Source organism: Schistocerca piceifrons, chromosome 1 (assembly GCF_021461385.2).
Source record: "Schistocerca piceifrons isolate TAMUIC-IGC-003096 chromosome 1, iqSchPice1.1, whole genome shotgun sequence".
NCBI lineage: Eukaryota > Metazoa > Arthropoda > Insecta > Orthoptera > Acrididae > Schistocerca > Schistocerca piceifrons.
In genome coordinates this window covers 737152354-737170299 of record NC_060138.1, presented here as the reverse complement: position 1 = coordinate 737170299, position 17946 = coordinate 737152354, and the positions used below count along the sequence as shown (strand labels likewise).

General features: G+C 37.8%; 1 protein-coding gene across 2 annotated transcripts in view; it reads right to left on the bottom strand.

The window, feature by feature from the left end:
- Positions 1-15063, bottom strand: part of LOC124788097 (pyrroline-5-carboxylate reductase-like) — a 78334-nt gene extending 63271 nt beyond the window's left edge. Inside the window, exons 1-3 of one of the 2 annotated variants that reach the window (XM_047255213.1) lie at positions 14643-15063; positions 11813-11908; positions 4060-4182 (exon numbers count right to left, since the gene is read on the bottom strand). In XM_047255213.1, the coding sequence (XP_047111169.1) occupies positions 4060-4182; positions 11813-11908; positions 14643-14739 (316 nt within the window). In that variant the 5' untranslated portion in view covers positions 14740-15063. The remainder of the gene's footprint in view (positions 1-4059; positions 4183-11812; positions 11909-14642) is intronic. The other variant, XM_047255221.1, reaches the window with a different exon arrangement.
- Between the last annotated feature and the right edge of the window lie 2883 nt (positions 15064-17946).

The following is a 17946-nucleotide window of genomic DNA, read 5'->3' as shown; positions in this document are numbered from 1 at the left end:
CAGATGCGATTGTACATATGAAGGAGAACGTGCTTGCCTGAAAGAGAAAGGTTCCACAACATCTGAATGCCATGGGGCTGAGGATCAGGATGATGTGAGAGCATGATCTACCTCCCTCATAGTAAAGGCAGCAGTGTAGCACTCACGATTCTAAGAAGATAAGGTTATCACCTGAGCTGCCTCTACTCATTTCTGATGGAGCAAGGCAGAATGATAGTGGGTGGAGCTCAAAATCTCCACAAAATAGCAGCCCAAGGTGTTGGAGATGGTATAAGAGCCCACTATAACAGCATCTGCTATGGTCAGACCCGATACAGGAAAATGGACCTTGGTCCCAAAGATCTGTCAGAGGTAGACCCACACAACGAAAGAGGGAGTGGAACTGTTAAAATAACTAGTAAAATAAATCCAGCTAGCTTTTTTTGCTATCCCAAAGAATGTGACGACACTGTGCACGCACCTGTTTATAACAAAAGTAGTTTGCCATCATAGGATGAGCAGATCTCCATGCGAGAATTGTGTTGCAGCATACCTCTGTCCACCAATGGACCAGGACATGGCACAGCAAAGAGGAAGTGCAAGGATTGGAATTTTCTGCAGTGCTATAGGTAATGTGTGTAAGATATTCTACCTGGTCATCACAACTGGGGAAATGTTGTTCATCGAAGGTCGCCAGGGAGGAGTAAAGCCTCCAGTCGGCCTTAGAAAGCTGCTCTAGTCAGCCTTACAAAGCTGCCATTTGGGTGTGCATGTAGGTGGAGTAGGGGTCAGCAAACGGATAGCACTCAAGAAATGGCCACTCAAGTACATGTTGGAGAGAACGGACCACTCGAGATGATGGGCAAGCTAGGCAGTGCAGGAGAGGTCCAAATGGCAATAAGTGTGCGTGGAGCCTGAAAAGAACGTGGGTGCTCCCATGTTAAGGCAGATGAGATTAAGTTGATTGAGAAGGTCAGCCAAGAGGGCACCTCTTGGACAGGTTCTGAGAGAACCCAAAAGGGGACGATGTGTAAGAAAGTCATCGAGCAGCAGAAAAAGATGAGGGAGTTGCCCAGTAAGCTGGAGGAAGTCTGCCCTGGTGACACCGAATGACAGTGGGATGTAAACGGTACAAATGGAAAAGGTCAAATGAGAAGGAAAATGCGTGCTGCAACAGCTTGAAGCTTGCAGTGAGGGATATGGGTTGACTAGGAATGTCATCCTGGATGAGCAGCATGACTGCCCCACAAGATGGAATGCCAGCCTTGGTGGAAGGTCAAAGCAGACCGGTAAGAAATGTGAGAGTTCAACGTGGTGTGTCCCTCCATGGTAGTCCAAACTGACAGGGGCACACATGCAATGAAACTTTGGGGGGTTTGGGGAAGGGGGGGGGGGGGGGGGTGCTGATGCCAAGGCATGCCGTGAGGCATCCTTGTAACCAAAGCATACTTTTAAAAAGTAGGAGCACATTGGGTATACCCTGTTTATCACTACTAGCTACAAGCAAGGGTGCACAAAGGGGGCAGAACAGTTACAACCACAGGACACTGGTTACTGCTGAACAAAATCCAATGAGACACCCGGGGACCAACTTTATACAGCTTCCCATGGCAATACGAAGGACTATACTTTTTGAATTTACATATTCTCTGCCATAACAGTCCACGATCCTTTTTAAATCTTACCAGCAAAAAACCTAACCTACCTGAATGATAGCCTTAACACTATCATAATAAATTCCTTCAAAAAAGCTAACAGCAGCACACAATGCACACATTAGCCCAGAACAGTCATTACACAATATTCAACAGTATTGCAGTGGGTACCAGTACAAGGCCACAGTAATGGGAACCTCGTCCTCTGGAATATTCTTAACCTAGGTTGTCATTTGCACTGCCTATCTCCAGTTCACTGGAGAACTAACTGCCCTACTGATCTCCCAATCCATTAGCTGTCAACCCAATGGCTCGACCACCAGGTGTCATCCGAGTGATTTGCACCAAAAGAGACTATGCTGTGAGTTCCGACTGAATAAGAGGAATAGAGAACAACCTGTACCCATTAAGCGTGGGCGAGTAGAGCTGTAAATACAATAGAATCATTTAATTTTAGTACATTCACCAGTTCAGTAGCAGTCCAGAATTTGGAGGAACGAATTCTTCCCAAGGGGGGGGGGGGGGGGGGGGGGGGGGAATTATGGCACTGGCTCAAGCGGACCATGGCAGCTGGACAAGAGAGCTGCCAGCTACGTAATTCCTGTGGCAGGTAATGTAATTCTACTACATCAGCGTACTGCACTTGCAGGCTGCCTTATAATGGGCCAGGTTGCTCCACTCCAACACCTGGGACAGCACTTGTCAGGAGTATATGGCAAAGAGTGGGGCTTTCCAGTCCAACACCACCAAGTGGACAAATATATCTGGTTGTCCAGCCAAGCCAAAGGTCACTGCACTGGAGACTTCTCTCATTACTTGAAGTTAGACCTGTTACATCATACTGGGCCTCCAACACGTCTACCTCTGGCATCGTGCTACACTTCAACTATGATCCTGACTTACTCTAGCCTCAGCTCTGATGCACTCTCCACACCAGCTGGCAGCCTCTGCAAGCTGCACCTACTACTGGATCCAGTCATAGGACTGTTAGCACCCACTAGCCACATGCCCTCAGGTGTCTAACTGGAACCATCCCAGTGGGGCCATTCACCACACATCGGGGCCTAGCACTCCATCATGCCCACAGAGTAAAGCAAAATGTAATCTCATACATAGGAGTGACTAGACTACTTCAAAAAAATAAAACAATTTACATGAGAGCAACATACTGAGCACTTGTCTTTCCCCTCATCTGCCAGATCTACACGGTACCAAAAATTGAAAATGAGGTTGCCCTGACTTTAATATTACAGCTTTTGCATCAGATACAGGCCAAGAATTACCAACTGAGTACGTAAGGCAATATGATCAAGAAATAAAGGGAAAACAGAGGAATACAATGTAAATGCAGTGATAAAGAACTGTCACTGCTAAAGGAGGATAATCAGTCTTTCTTAAAACTGTTACAGCTTCAGAATTTGTCTTTCACTCACGGCTATACAGTCATACCTGGAATTAGCTCCTACAGCTGAGCATTGATCTATTTTATCACACACCACAGACAACTTTAAGCTCCCAACCAAGGGCACTAAAATTTAACTTGATTCCAAAACTTCATCTACTTCTGAGCTTAAATATTAGTTGCCTAAAGATCATGTGGCCTAACATTCCTTAGATATCTTAACACGTCATGACTGCAAAATTTACTGTTCTATTGAAATTCCCTTACAGATTAGGCTTTCAGATAATTCAGCACTGAGAGTTGATCCTAGTTACTTATCTGTCTGTACAAGGAAATGTTAATCTTCTTTATCAACACATTCCATACGGGCTTAGAAGAAATTTTATCTCACAGGTATCAATTTTAGGGTTTATCTTTTTTCTAAGTAACATAACCAAAAAGTAACAAAAATGTCTTCTCTGGCTGTTAATGAAAGTTCTCTTAACACAGTTTTTAAAATTAAAATACATATTGTTTATCTATGGTAGACTTCTTTTCATCCTGAAAAAAATATTCCATCCGTAAATAACTTCATAACAACTTGAGTTAGTAGGGTATTAGCTGATACCAGATGCAAAAACTACCCATTTTCACAGATGGCACCTCTGTTACTGAAAAATCCTCGCTCACCAGATTTGACTAGCCACCAAATTTTAAGCTTAATTCACACAAAAACGTGTTTTGTGTGCAGCAGAAATCCCACTTGAAGACAAGCAATGAAGAAATCTGTGCTCTCTCTCTCTCTCTCTCTCTCTCTCTCTCTCTCTCTCTCTCTCTCTCTCACACACACACACACACACACACACACACACACACTTTTTAAGCTATGCAGCCACTTTCTCTGGAGGAATCCCAACTCATAAAACTGTAGTTACTGTGAAAAGTACAATTACTTAAATAATGATGAAAAATGAAAAACTGACACTCATAAATTTTCCCTTCAGGACAGTTCAGAACATGACAAAGCAAAAATCACATTCTAACCATGACTGAAATGTGATACTGGTGAATCCTCTTCATATCCCTCTTCCAGATCTTCATCTGTGTCTTGGTGTGCAGCAGAAACCCCATTTGAACACAAGCAATGAAGAAATCTGCGTCGTTTCACTGAAGCACAATGATCATTATACAGTTGCTTCAAACTGTTCTGCACATTTTGTGAAAGACTCTGAAGCTAATATAAATCTTTGTTACAAAATATAAAATGTGTCAGCTTAACAAAATACAGAAGCAACACACCTAGGAAACAATACCAAAACTTCATCACTTTTATACTGTACTGATATCAAAAAGAAACAGTCAAAACTGAATTTCTAAGGGGTTCCCCTAAAAATAAACAAACTTTCAAGTCAAATGTCGGGTTAGTTTGTGAACATTTACAACTTTCAAAGTTTTCATACAATCTAAATCTAACTCTCAGTCTTACACTGATCATTTACAACTCCAGAGGTAATAATATCTATTTACTGTGCCCATACATAATATCCTGGCTACAGACACCTACAAGTGTGGGTGAATTTCAATTTTTGTGCTTTAGAAGTTGAATTAAAATCTGTTCTAGTGAATTCTTTAAAGAAGCTGGGAATAAATATCAATCACTATCTAAGACCCCTACACACACACACACACACACACACACACACACACACACACACAGTTCTTCTCGGTGTTTTATCCTACAGCTTTGCTCCTTCATTTCAGGTTTTTGTTTTCTTCTTTTCTTCTAATTACTTACTATAAAAGTCATTAATATACAACATCAGATGAATATTCCACACAGTTTGGGTTAAGGGGGGCTGTAGCAACAATACACATAATCTGTTGTTTAAGCTGTATTCTGAATTCAGAAACTTCTGGAAAGAAAATGTATGTGATCTTTGTAAATAGTTGCTTCCTCATTCATTCTGGCAGGATACCAAACGAAACAAATTGATCAGCTATGTAGCACTCTACATTCTAATGGCAGAAAGATCAAAATAGGTTTACAGATGTCGTGAGGACAGTGGTAAGGTATAAAAAATTTGACAGCTACAAGGTGCTCTCAAGTAAGCCACACTGGTTTACCTCACCAATTGTAGAGAAATATCTTAACATAATATACTGTGTCCAAATTATAAAAATGGGATCTACGTAATAAATCTGAACAAAATATGGATTTGGTTTTACAGCCTTATATGAAGAATAAGTGACTCCAAATGGATAAGGCAAAGATGTCCTTGCCGGTTAGCACCCTAAAACACGGGATCATTGTCATGACCACCCAAAGGAATTAAATGCACCTTCAATATCTTTGATTTTAGCCCAAACATAAGAATATTTTAGTACATTAACATTAAAAATGATCTAGAGGAAATGGGCATACAACCAGAAGGCATACAAGATAGAAACATCCTCAGAAAGCTATAGTGACATTTGGGACTTCTGATATGAGGAACTGCAATCAGTGCAAAATTGTTAGGTAAGTGCTGTGCTACAATGTGTTGATGCAAAACATCTGGCTTCAACAAATAAACAATAAATGAGAACATTTGTCATGAGGATTTTAAGCTTACTGTGGCTCTCAGATGGTCAGCTAACAAAATAAACGATAATGGTGATGACAGTAATAATGCTGCTTTTGCTGTTCCATGTGGACATGATGTAAACTATGCCTGGAGTAAAAATGAGGAGGCAAGAACAAAACACATGCGAGAAAGAGGAAATCACACCAGTACGTAAGAGGTGACTTTGACAATGGCATCAACAACCTTATCATATGCAATGCATCAAGTACAAGCAAGATGATGTATAGATACCTGAAGCAAATCAAAGCACTGGCAGAAGAGGGGCTGTACACAGTAATCTTATGGTTGCAAAGAGCAAGTCATCAAAGATTGTCATAATAGAGCCAGCAGCAGATAAAAAATTAATTTTAATGGCCTACCTAGATTACGAAAAAGCTTTAGTTTCCATGGCATATACATGGATTTAGCAGTCCTAAGGATTTATAATAAGAACTGTTCAACCATCATCACACTCTTATCCATAATGAAGTGTTGGAGGACACATCTACGTATAAAAGGCAGGAACAAAACTGCAATACTGAAGGAAATTAGGCTTAAGAGGCAAAAATTTCAAGAGGACAGTTTAAGCTCATCAGGGATGACAAAGCATATATCTCAACAGTAGTAAAAATATTTTCTGTAACACAAGCACGCCATTTGGCTCGGACTTGCAAGAACCACATATCAATGTCTTTGTTCCACAAGATTTACAATTGGCTGTTAAGTCAACTAAAGCTATGAATCCATCCTAAGTAATTCCAAAGCATACAGCTGACTTATCTGATGTTACAGATACTGCTGAAACATTGTTGCCAATGTACGCGTGTAAGATCTCCAAATGCAGTATGATCAAAGTGTCTCAGCTGCATCCATCTCAAATACCTATTAAACAGAAGACAGATTGCTATTCACCATAAAGATGACATGCTGAGTTGAAGATGGGCACAACAAAAAGACTGTTACACATTAAGCTCTCAGCCAGAGCCTTCTTCAGAAAAGGAAAAACAAACAAACACACACACACACACACACACACACACACACACACACACGTGCAAGCACACGTCTCACACATGCACGAGTGCTTATCTCCAGCCAGGCTTAATGTGTAACTGTCTCTTCGTTGTGCCTCCTCATAACTCAACATGTCATCTTTACGGCGATTAACAGACCTACCTGGACTTTCCATTGTTCCAATAGTTACTAAACATTCTTCCCTGAAACAGAAGAATGAAAAAATATCAACACATTCAAAAGAGGAAAGACTATGGCTGACATATGCCAGGCTGTACTTTATCCGAGAGACCAGCCAGGTTTATTCATTAGAAAACAACAACATGTTGACAATGTTGCCATTTCTTTTTCAACAACACAAGGAGTTTTACAGTAAACTTCACAACATCTGATCCCAAGAATGAAGTGGTGTACGAAACGTAAGTCAATACTGACTGACCTTTCTTGCCCCGTGAATTTAATTTTGTTATTCTTTTGTAAAAAATGTAAAATAAACGTGATATGGTTGCTGTTACAACAGTTATAACAGTTGCAGAATCACTGCCATATTACTGTCCTTGTGTTACCACAAATAAAATTTAGTGCCTCTGTATTAATGGTACTCAGAACCAGTTCCCCGTTACTCAGTAATTTATTTATTTTCTAATTTGTCTGATTTTTTTGCAGTGATGAGATGGGCAGCAGCAAAATTCTGTGTGTCTTAACCTCATCTCAATTTTTTGGATACAACCAAACTATACACAAAAGATTTACATTTTTTTATTCTCTTGACATTTAGATGTTTTTCCACATCTGCTCTTCAAGTATTTAGGCATGCTCCAAAGAGGACAACTACGGCATAACACCACAGAAACCTGTCACAAAATATATCTTCCTGACTGGCTCACTTTAGAAGTCTAAACTTCTCACATCTGTAACTGGATAACTCTGGAAGCAATCCAGAGGAAAACACAGGGAATTCTGTCAAAGGTCATCCATCAAGCTAAACCAGCAACAGCATCCCAGATGAGAAAGGGGCCAGGAAGCCAACAGCTGCATGGGAAGCAACATTTGGCACTGGAGCAGGATTTTCTCATTCCAGGAATCAATAGGAATACATTACGTACTACTCCATCTGCCAGAAACATATGGAACAGTAGCAGGGTCTAAAGATGAAAAACTTTACACTAAGATGGTAATATGGATTAGAAAAGACCTGCGTGGGAAACATGCAATCTCAGGCATGCAGAAAGAAAAAGATTTCTAATAATGACTTAAGTTACATCATATGTGTATCCTAAATGGGATAGGAACAGGAGATAGCTGTAGGAAGTATAGCGAAACCATATGACATTACATATACATGTAAAACTCTGGTGCACTCCTATTTTGAAAATGCACGAGGTAGCCAAAATAATATACCATAAATAGGGGCACCAGCCTCAAAACAATACATACGGTCCTCTCACAGTTTTATGAAATACAAGATTCATAATTTCCTGCTGTATAACTCATAAAACAACCATTTTCAACTGAACTAATATACAGATGAACAACAAAGCTGAGGAAATTGTCTTTCACCTAGCCATTTCTGTTCCCAGCACACACAATGTGTAAACCACCTGCAATAAGATGGCCAAATACCCAGCAAATGAAAAGTGGAAACATAAATTTATCACATTGATCCTGTGGTAATACTGAACATCACATTAAACCAAAGCAAACAGTGAAAAAGTTTACAGAACACAAGAATGCATACATTCCTTTGTCAGCAACTGTACAAAACTTGTTACTCAACACCTGTAGAATAGTTGAAGTTCTCTGAGACCATACTAATAATCCTTTTTGAATGATCATCACATTGTCAATAGTGTTTCAAAATAAGCAAGTTAATAAATAATAATAATAATAATAATACAAATATTATGGCCTTCAGTTATACACATCAGTTTTGCTCCTCCACATAGTCTAATGTTATTTATTCACATTCCATCAGATTCTTGTTTCAATCTTTCCTTTCATCTTGGAATCCAGTTAAGAACTTCCTTGTTCCTCATATCATCCCTTTTTTTTGGTCATCAGTCTACTGACTGGTTTGATGCGGCCCGCCACGAATTCCTTTCCTGTGCTAACCTCTTCATCTCAGAGTAGCACTTGCAACCTACGTCCTCAATTATTTGCTTGACGTATTCCAATCTCTGTCTTCCTCTGCAGTTTTTGCCCTCTACAGCTCCCTCTAGTACCATGGAAGTCATTCCCTCATGTCTTAGCAGATGTCCTACCATCCTGTCCCTTCTCCTTATCAGTGTTTTCCACATACTCCTTTCCTCTCCGATTCTGTATCATCCTACAGCTTGCTTACATGTCCTACCCACCAGCACTCACTCATAATCACATCTTCCACTCCAGCATGTTTCCAGACCCAATTGTGTGGGTTTATTTTTCTCTCTTTTCTTTTTTGTGACTTTCCCAGCAACTCACAATATTCATCTCTTCATGGCTCACTGAGCAACGCTCAGTTTCTGAACGGTTTTCGCATTCAAAGTTTATGTTTCCGTACCATAAGTTAAAATTGACAATATACAGTAACTGCAAAAATTCCCTTTTCAGATACATTGAAACAGTTTTGAAAACCCTGTTTAGTTTACCTAAAGGGCAAAGTTGCACTTACAATCTCAGTGGCTTTTCTGGTGCAAGCTGCAGTTGGTAACTGTTTGTGCATTGAAGGATAGAAAGTGGACACGATAAATCATAAGTTGGGTAAACAGACAAGATGGCAAAACCAATGACAAAACAGCATTGATAAATGTCTTCATCATGTTGAGTGTACGAAATTCTGTGGCAGCATAATGCAATATGCTGTGCAGAATGCTGTTGTATAAACAAATACTTTGCACAATTAAACTGTAATCTTAGGTGCTTGCCTAACCACCACCTTGGAAATCAAGACTTTCTGAGAGTACCCCACAAGGTTTAGAAACACTCACTCATCAAGCTACGCTGCAAATCACTGCATCACCACAACCAGTTTTCATATGCTCACATTCACTGGCTTTGCCACTTCGCAACCAAACTAACATTTCAACCCAACCTAGACCTCAGGCTAGGGTACAGATCACTGTCTCCCCACAGTCAATTTTCCTCCAGTCACATATGTTGGCTTTGCCAACTCACAACAAAACTAGAACATTGTAATATGAAACAGTATACCAAGAAATCGTGCTATATCCCAAGAAACAAACAATACTACAAACAAAAAAAATACAAAACCAGTAAACAACCTCAACCTATAATAGCCACGTCAATAATCGTCAATCTCTCACTCTCCACGTTGAAAACATAGGAAATCAATTAATACGTTCCTCCAAAACAAGTCATTAAATTCAGCCATTCTCACTAGCTACCATATACTATCACCCAATTGGCTATGACCAATGGAAATGAAGTGTCAACATCAGCACAATGTGGAAGAGCCACTGACACCATAAGAGCATTTCAGCCAACTAAAAGCACTCCAGGCCACATGTGCTCTTCTGTTTATTTCTTTCCCTGTCCATCCAATTGTCTTCACATATCATACATACAAGAGTTCATCAGCAGGATCTATGGCCACTGTTAATTTGTATTTGAAATTTATCTCTGGTAAAGGCAAACAGTATGACGTTGCAAGCAAAATGCATGTGGTTAAATTGTATTTCATGTACACTTGGTAAAATCCTAAAAAGCATGTATGATTTCCTGTCTATTGTTAGTTTCTGTGGCGTCTGCCACAATAACTGATGAAATCTGTGTGCACCCAAACAACATCAGTGTGTTTTTTCATATTCTTAAGTTATTTCTCTTAAAAATTATCACTCTAGTGTCATTGCCTCTCTGAGACATGTCTAAATATTTTTATTTCACTTCTCATGGTCTCTCATCCTCCATTTACAGTTCACTGTAAGTTCTCAACATCTTTTGAAGAGTTGCCTTGTTCCAAATGAGATTGTCTTTTCCTTTTAGTTTTTTCATACCTAAAACATCTTTTTAGTGCATTTCCTCAAATAATTGTCTTTTTGTCTCTGTTGATCTCATTTTCATTTTACAGAATTCTGAACTTGTTAATCATTTGGTATGATGCAATTTCCATTGTCACTCAAATTCTTATTTGTTTTTCTACTTTGTACCTGTTCCACTGTGTGCTTTCCTATTTTGTCAATAATTCACATACAAAAATTTGAACTTAGAAAGTGGTTTGACACTGTTACAGGCTGCATAATTTCTTTACCATCTGATGACACATGGTTTGAAATGTAGTCCTACTTATATTCACATTGTTCGCGACTTATGGTTCTAGTATCACTTTTGTTATTCCATCCCTGGTTTTTCTTTTTGCAACCAAAATGACAAAAGATAAAATACATTGCTAAAAACATAAAAGTTTTTATCTAAGTTTCTCACAAAGTCAACAGAGAAACTTTGGAAAGTTCATTACTACACGCAAATTCTAAATACGCAGTAACAAATATAATCATCATATTAACACTTTCAGACACAAAATTTGCATATTTCTGTGCTATTTGTTTGAAGGTTTCTAAATGTTTAAAATTTTGCTTGTAACTTAACAAACTTTTAATTGTAGATGTTTGCCTATACAAAAATTTTAAATGAAACAAATTTGTTCTCTGTAACTGGTAACAGTACTAAATGTATGATACTGCATTTGTTGCACATACTCAATGGTTGAATGAAGTTGATTGCTACACTAATGAACTTTTTCTTATTATCTCCTTCAGCAAATAATTCTATGGAACATAGTCAATGAGAAAGAAAGAAATTCAAATTGTTTGAAATGTGGTATTACGGGAGACTGCTAAACATCAGTGGGTTTTAACGAGGACAGAATGAAGCTGTTTTACAAAGAAACAATGACAAAAACTTAAAACGCACAAATATAACTAATCACAGAGAGAGAATGGTAGGGCACATATTACATCATCAGGTTTAGCAAAGAACAGTAGTTAGGGGGATGGTGGAAGGAAAGAATTTGAGGATACAGGAGAGATAGATAATATGTGATGCACCAGCTACTGATGTGTAAACAATATCTGATACATGACAGGAATGGAGAACTTAATGAAATCACTCTCAGAACTGATGACTGAAACAATGATCATTCATACTTTTAACACTTATAACAAAAAGTTTCTATAGTTTAGTACCATTTTCTGTTGTAGTGTGCGTCCCAAATTGAATCCAAGGTCCTTTGTTTGTATTTGAGGGGGACGATACATAGATGTTGCTTGCTTTCAGTAGACCTGCAAAAAAAAATTTTTAATAACATTTTATCACATAAAAATAAAAAGGATACTAAGAACACAGTACACACAATGAAAAAAAAGAATGAATTTTATGAATAACCTGGAACTGAAAATTAATTCAAGTCCAACAGCTGTACGGTGCAACTGATACATATGTCCACCAACTTTCGGGCCAACAATTTCTTCTTTTGTACATGAGGGGAAAAAAGGAGCAAGTCTAGCTTCATTTCGTAACTGACGTATAATGTTTAAGTTGCAGTTAGCTTACTTTGCTTAAACACCCAATACCATGCATAGTATGATAGCAAAAAATCTCCTATTGTCAAGTCACATTTGTACAGGGGAAAAAATAAAAAATAAATAAAGAAAAAGAAAAGAAATAAAAGTACAGTATACTCTTCAGTACTCTCCGCATGTCAGGATTGTAGTAGACACAGAATGATGACTCCCTTCAAGGTACATTTCTCTGTGGCTACATACTGACATGCCTTTCCACAAGTTGTCGTTATTTTGATCAAAGTTATGCTACACAAGCCATGTGGGTGGAGTATTTTGTGTTATTGGAGAAAGCCAGTGAAAATCTGCTTCCCTTAATCTAGCCTTTTTCCTTCCAGTATGTTTGCTACGTCATTTTATGCCACTAACTTCCAAAAAATTACACATCAATAACTGTTCCCATAAAATAATAAGAGGGTTTTTCACAAAGTAAACTTAGTTTTCATGAAGCATTGGAAGTAGTAAGATAAGAAAACAGCCACTACTGAGACTCAGTACGTGCACAGATGCAGCACTGTGAAATCCACTCAAACTGAGTATTACAACTTAGTAACCAGTCAAATGCAGAATACTTTATATAATATACTTTTTAGTTGCAAAAAAGTCATAGTTATTGACATTCCTTTTGAATTTGTGCCACACAGGCATTGAATCTAACACACAAGGGAACGGTGCATCGATCGTGTCATTTGTTCAGGAGTGGAAGGACAAATGCTTATGATGGTGACATAAGTGGACATCCACGAGCAGTTAGCAATGAACTGGTACACAGGAAATTGCCAAAAATGTTTATGAATACTATTATTTCACAAGGTTCAACTGTCAAAAAATTTCCAGCAGATTCTCTGAGTTGTTTACATATGACTGTGATTAAAACAAAATAGCTTAGCCTATTACAAGTTTAGTGCTCATTTGTTGCCAAACCCTTTATCTGTGAATCACAAAAACTTGGCTGATTCTCAGAGCTTTCTTCTTTATAGCGGTGTGCTGCATTTTGGTTTCAATCGCTCACAATGAGAGAGCCTTCAGGGATGTAAACTATGTGAAGTTAAACATTGGGGAACACATCAATTTCTGTAAAATATACTAATAATATATTTTGACGTTTGTTAATCTACTCACATAACTATGGGCATTACTTCTAGACCGCTTCATATACATGCATGAAAATAAAACATACTTTAAAAACTCAGTGCTCCAGTTCTGAAATTTCTAAGCTTCTACTCTTGTCAACTACTTCATACTAAACATTTATGTATTATTAATTATTTCAGAAGATGCTATCAGCTTTCCATAAAAAGGAAAAATTAAAAATCCGTGTAATATGAACAGAACAGTTAGCCAAAATTTATCAAGTTGTCTGTTATCCAAGACATGTTATATGAATTTACACTGCAGTTTTAGTTTTTATGAAGAAAAGTGCATTTAAATATAGCACAAAAATAAACTTATCACAGCCTTTATCTGGGATTCACATACTAGGCTTCGCCAGTTCTCTACCAAATCATCATCTTCCAACATAACCTAGACGTCAGGCTACACTTTAAATCAGTTTTTTCTGAAAATGTTCTGAAATAAAGTGTGTAATGTTATGTGGAAGAAAATGGCAGACACATCAGAAACATGTCATTCTCAAACAGGACTTTTGGGCATATGAGATAAACATATTTCAAAATGCTGCATAACTGTATTTCTTTCCATGAGAATCTGTAAACAGGATTAAATAACAAAAATGTTAGATGGCATATAGGGTGCACAACAGTAGTCACTGTATGCCTAAGGTACAGAGCCTCAGTGTTTACCAATTTCATTAGTAGACTCACATATCAAACAGATTACATCTACATCTATACTCTGCAAGCCACCGGACAGTGTGTGGCGGAGGGTACCCTGAGTACCTCTATCGGTTCTCCCTTCTATTCCAGTCTCGTATTGTTCGTGGAAAGAAGGATTGTCGGTATGCTTCTGTGTGGGCTCTAATCTCTCTGATTTTATCCTCATGGTCTGTGATTTGTAGAAATGGCCACTAATTTTCCCATTCAACTGCCTCTAAAACCATCTTGTCGTTTTCACATTATGGTTCGTTTTCCAAAGGAATCATTCATGGATATGGGAACAAGCACTACTAGAAATCTCCCTTGTGTGACAATGTGATGAACCGACAAAACGTGCTTGTAACAGGTTGTCCCTCTATTGTTGTAGCGTGGTCTAGCTGACAGTTTTACAGAAATCCTTTATGTATGTATACGATAACATTTTTCTACCTGGTTCTCAGTAAGCACAATCTGTTTGCTATCCTCAAATTGTAGACACAAAATTGCGGAAGGTGTCGTGTAAATATTGTGACAGGCACAATAAAGGTGCTTAATTTTCTAAACAGTAGACTAAAGCATAACCAACTGAATATTATGCTAACTGATTCAATAGCTTAAAAGTGACTGCTGAATAAAATTACCAGTCCGCAGGAGTGCTCCTCCGATAGCTTGTGCCATATTCCCGGCTCCCACGAAGCCAACCTTTCCCACGCCTTCAAGTGTCTTGCCTGCATCCATATTCTCTTGATATGAAAAAAAATCTTTTTAAGGAAAGGGAGACTGTCGCCGCAACGAAACACCGACAATAACAAGAAGCTAGATCAGCGGGGCTCCTCAGACAGTACCATCACTAAACAATATGACTCCCACAATTCCCGTTCACAATATGCACCGTTACAATAAATAACAATGATGGCACTGACACCACCTCTTCCACACCGGTAAAACGGTACACGAAACTGTCATAGCAACCACATGTCAATTAAATATACAGCGGTCTGTTTGCCATCCCCTCTACGACTCTGATTGGCTATCTCTAGTGACGTTACTTAGCATGTAAATACGTCAATGCCACCGATAAGGAAAGATGGCGGCGTGTTTACAAGATCTTGTTAATCCGCAAGACCATGGTCCAAGTTGCTAATCGCGCGGTAAATAACGCGATTTGATGCCAACGAAATGTCTTATATGTCACGAGAAAGTGATTAGATGTGTTAGACAATATATAGTAATGCAAAAATAGTGTAACTCAGGCTGTTTTGCCCAAAGGACAGTGTGTGGAGTTATGTGCTACAGGTGCGAAGCAGCTGTGGAATTGTGTGTGCAAGACTTGAATTAAATGCCTTCGATTAAATCTGTCAAGATATAGATACTGTTAAAGACTGCCCTACAATTTCGGAGAAAATGATGCAGTGTCTGGATAATGCAGTGCCGGATTAAACCCATAGAAAATGCTATTGGTTCATTCCATGTCAAATCAACCAATTGTACTACATGATTTGAACCATGACCCCTCAGATTTGGACGAATTTTTTTTCAGGTAATGTACCCACTAACACTAGTTTAAATTTGAGATTTCAAATTTTTCTTACCTATGATTTTTGAGTTTCAAGGGTTTCAAAATAAAAAAAACCTCCGTTTTTGATCAATCGATGATTGTTTTAAAATGCTGTAGCTCAAAAACTATACAACCTAGAGAGCTCAAACTTGCATCATTGTTTTCCTCTATAAATTCCCTTCAATTTGATATGTAACATGACTATGCTACCTAAACATGAAAATTTTAAATTATTCCAAACAAACATTTTTTGAAATTTCCAAAATACGTACCCTCGGATTTTTTTATAAAAATTGTATGTGTTGTCCAGTCTAACTGACTAAATGCATGAAAAATTTCAAGATGGGATCTCAATGGGTTCTTGTATAAAATAATATTTTACTATCACAATACACACTAGTGAGGTGAAAAGCAGACTATTTCTACGCTATGAATACTAAGGTAGGCCTATGAAATTCTAACAAACTTAAATTATTATGTTACCCTTTTTATGCAACATTACCCTCTTATTGTTTGTCAATTCATTAAATGATATAGTGTTGTTTTAATTTAATGTTCATGATTCCTTTAACTATGCGTCAGAAGGTCGTGAACACATTTTAATTGGTAATATACGTGCTACAAGTTAAAATTTTCAATAAAGCTACTCACCTTCATCCTTAGTTGTAAATGGCAGAGATTATCTTTTTCTTGGTTTTCCAGGTGTTATTTGTAATCATTTACAACAAGTTCCTTATATTAGAAATTGGCATGTAAGTAATTTCACATGGGAAAAAGATTAACTTATTGGTTGGTTGTTTGGGGAAGGAGACCAGACAGCGTGGTCATCGGTCTCATCGGATTAGGGAAGGATGGGGAAGGAAGTCGGCCGTGCCCTTTCAGAGGAACCATCCCGGCATTTGCCTGGAGTGAGATTAACTTATTGATATCTGCATGGATAGAACTGTATTTCGAATACCAAATGGTATTTACAAAGTTAATACACATTGTATTTATACAACTTAGGGTTTAGTGAGGGTAAGTGTAACATATTATAAACATGCTTCTTTTACGACCTTTTAAGATATTTTTCCAAAGCAAGGAAAGACAACTTCATTTCTTTAGCACTTAACGTGTAGGTTCTTCCTGTAGCTGTTGTTGGATTCACTGTTTGTAAAAGAGTGTTTCCTGGGACATCTAATATATCTCTTGGTTGTGGATAGTAAAAAGCCTGGGCTGGACCCTTTGAGTGTAAAAAATTTACTCGGTACATGTCATTTTCTTCAGTGCATCCTATCCACCTAGAGTCGTCATATGCTACTGTCACAAAATCAGCAGTAATATTTTCCATATGTGACAGTGTTATTTGGTTCAGTGTTGTCACATATTCAAGAGACTCATCCACACTAAAATGATAAGGCTTGACAGTAATTTTACTCTCAGTGCAGGGTTTATATGAATGAAACTTTTGTGTTCCCACAATCGCTTTTGAGTCACTAAACCGGGGAAGTAAGTATTCTTTGACAGTTCATAGTCCTCTGTTGTGCAATATTCATACTGCAGATGTTTTAGTTTTCCCTCCCATTTATAATATATGATGAAAGGATGCAGTGTAGCTTCCCTGTTACATCAAGGTGGCCATATGTGGGGTAGTGGCCAAAACTAGAGCATTGACCCTATATGAAAATCTCATGCTTTTTTATAATAAAAAGAGAATGTCATACAAAATCGTAAGATTCTTAAGTTATTATTTTTTTATATATTTTATTCTCGCATTAAAATGTCATTTAATGAATTAACAAACAATAAGAGGGTAATGTTGCATAAAAAGGCTAACACAGTTTAAGTGTGTTAGAATTACATAGGCCTACCTTAGTATTCATAGCGTAGAAATAGTCTGCTTTTCACCTCACTAGTGTGTATTATGATAGTAAAATATTATTTTATACAAGAACCCATTGAGATCCCATCTTGAAATTTTTCATGCATTTAGTCAGTTAGACTGGACAACACATACAATTTTTATAAAAAAAATCCGAGGGTAAGTATTTTGGAAATTTAAAAAAATGTTTTTTTTGGAATAGTTTAAAATTTTCATATTTAGGTAGCATAGTCATGTTACATATCAAATTGAAGGGAACTTATAGAGGAAAACAATGATGCAAGTTTGAGCTCTCTAGGTTGCATAGTTTTTGAGCTACAGCATTTTAAAACAATCATCGATTGATCAAAAACGGAGGTTTTTTTGATTTTTAAACCCTTGAAACTCGAAAACCAAAGCTCAGAAAACTTTTAAATTTCAAATTTAAACTAGTGTTAGTGGGTACATTACCTGAAAAAAATTCATCCAAATCTGAGATATCAAGGTTCAGACTGTTAGTTGATTTGAGATGGAATGACCCTATTTG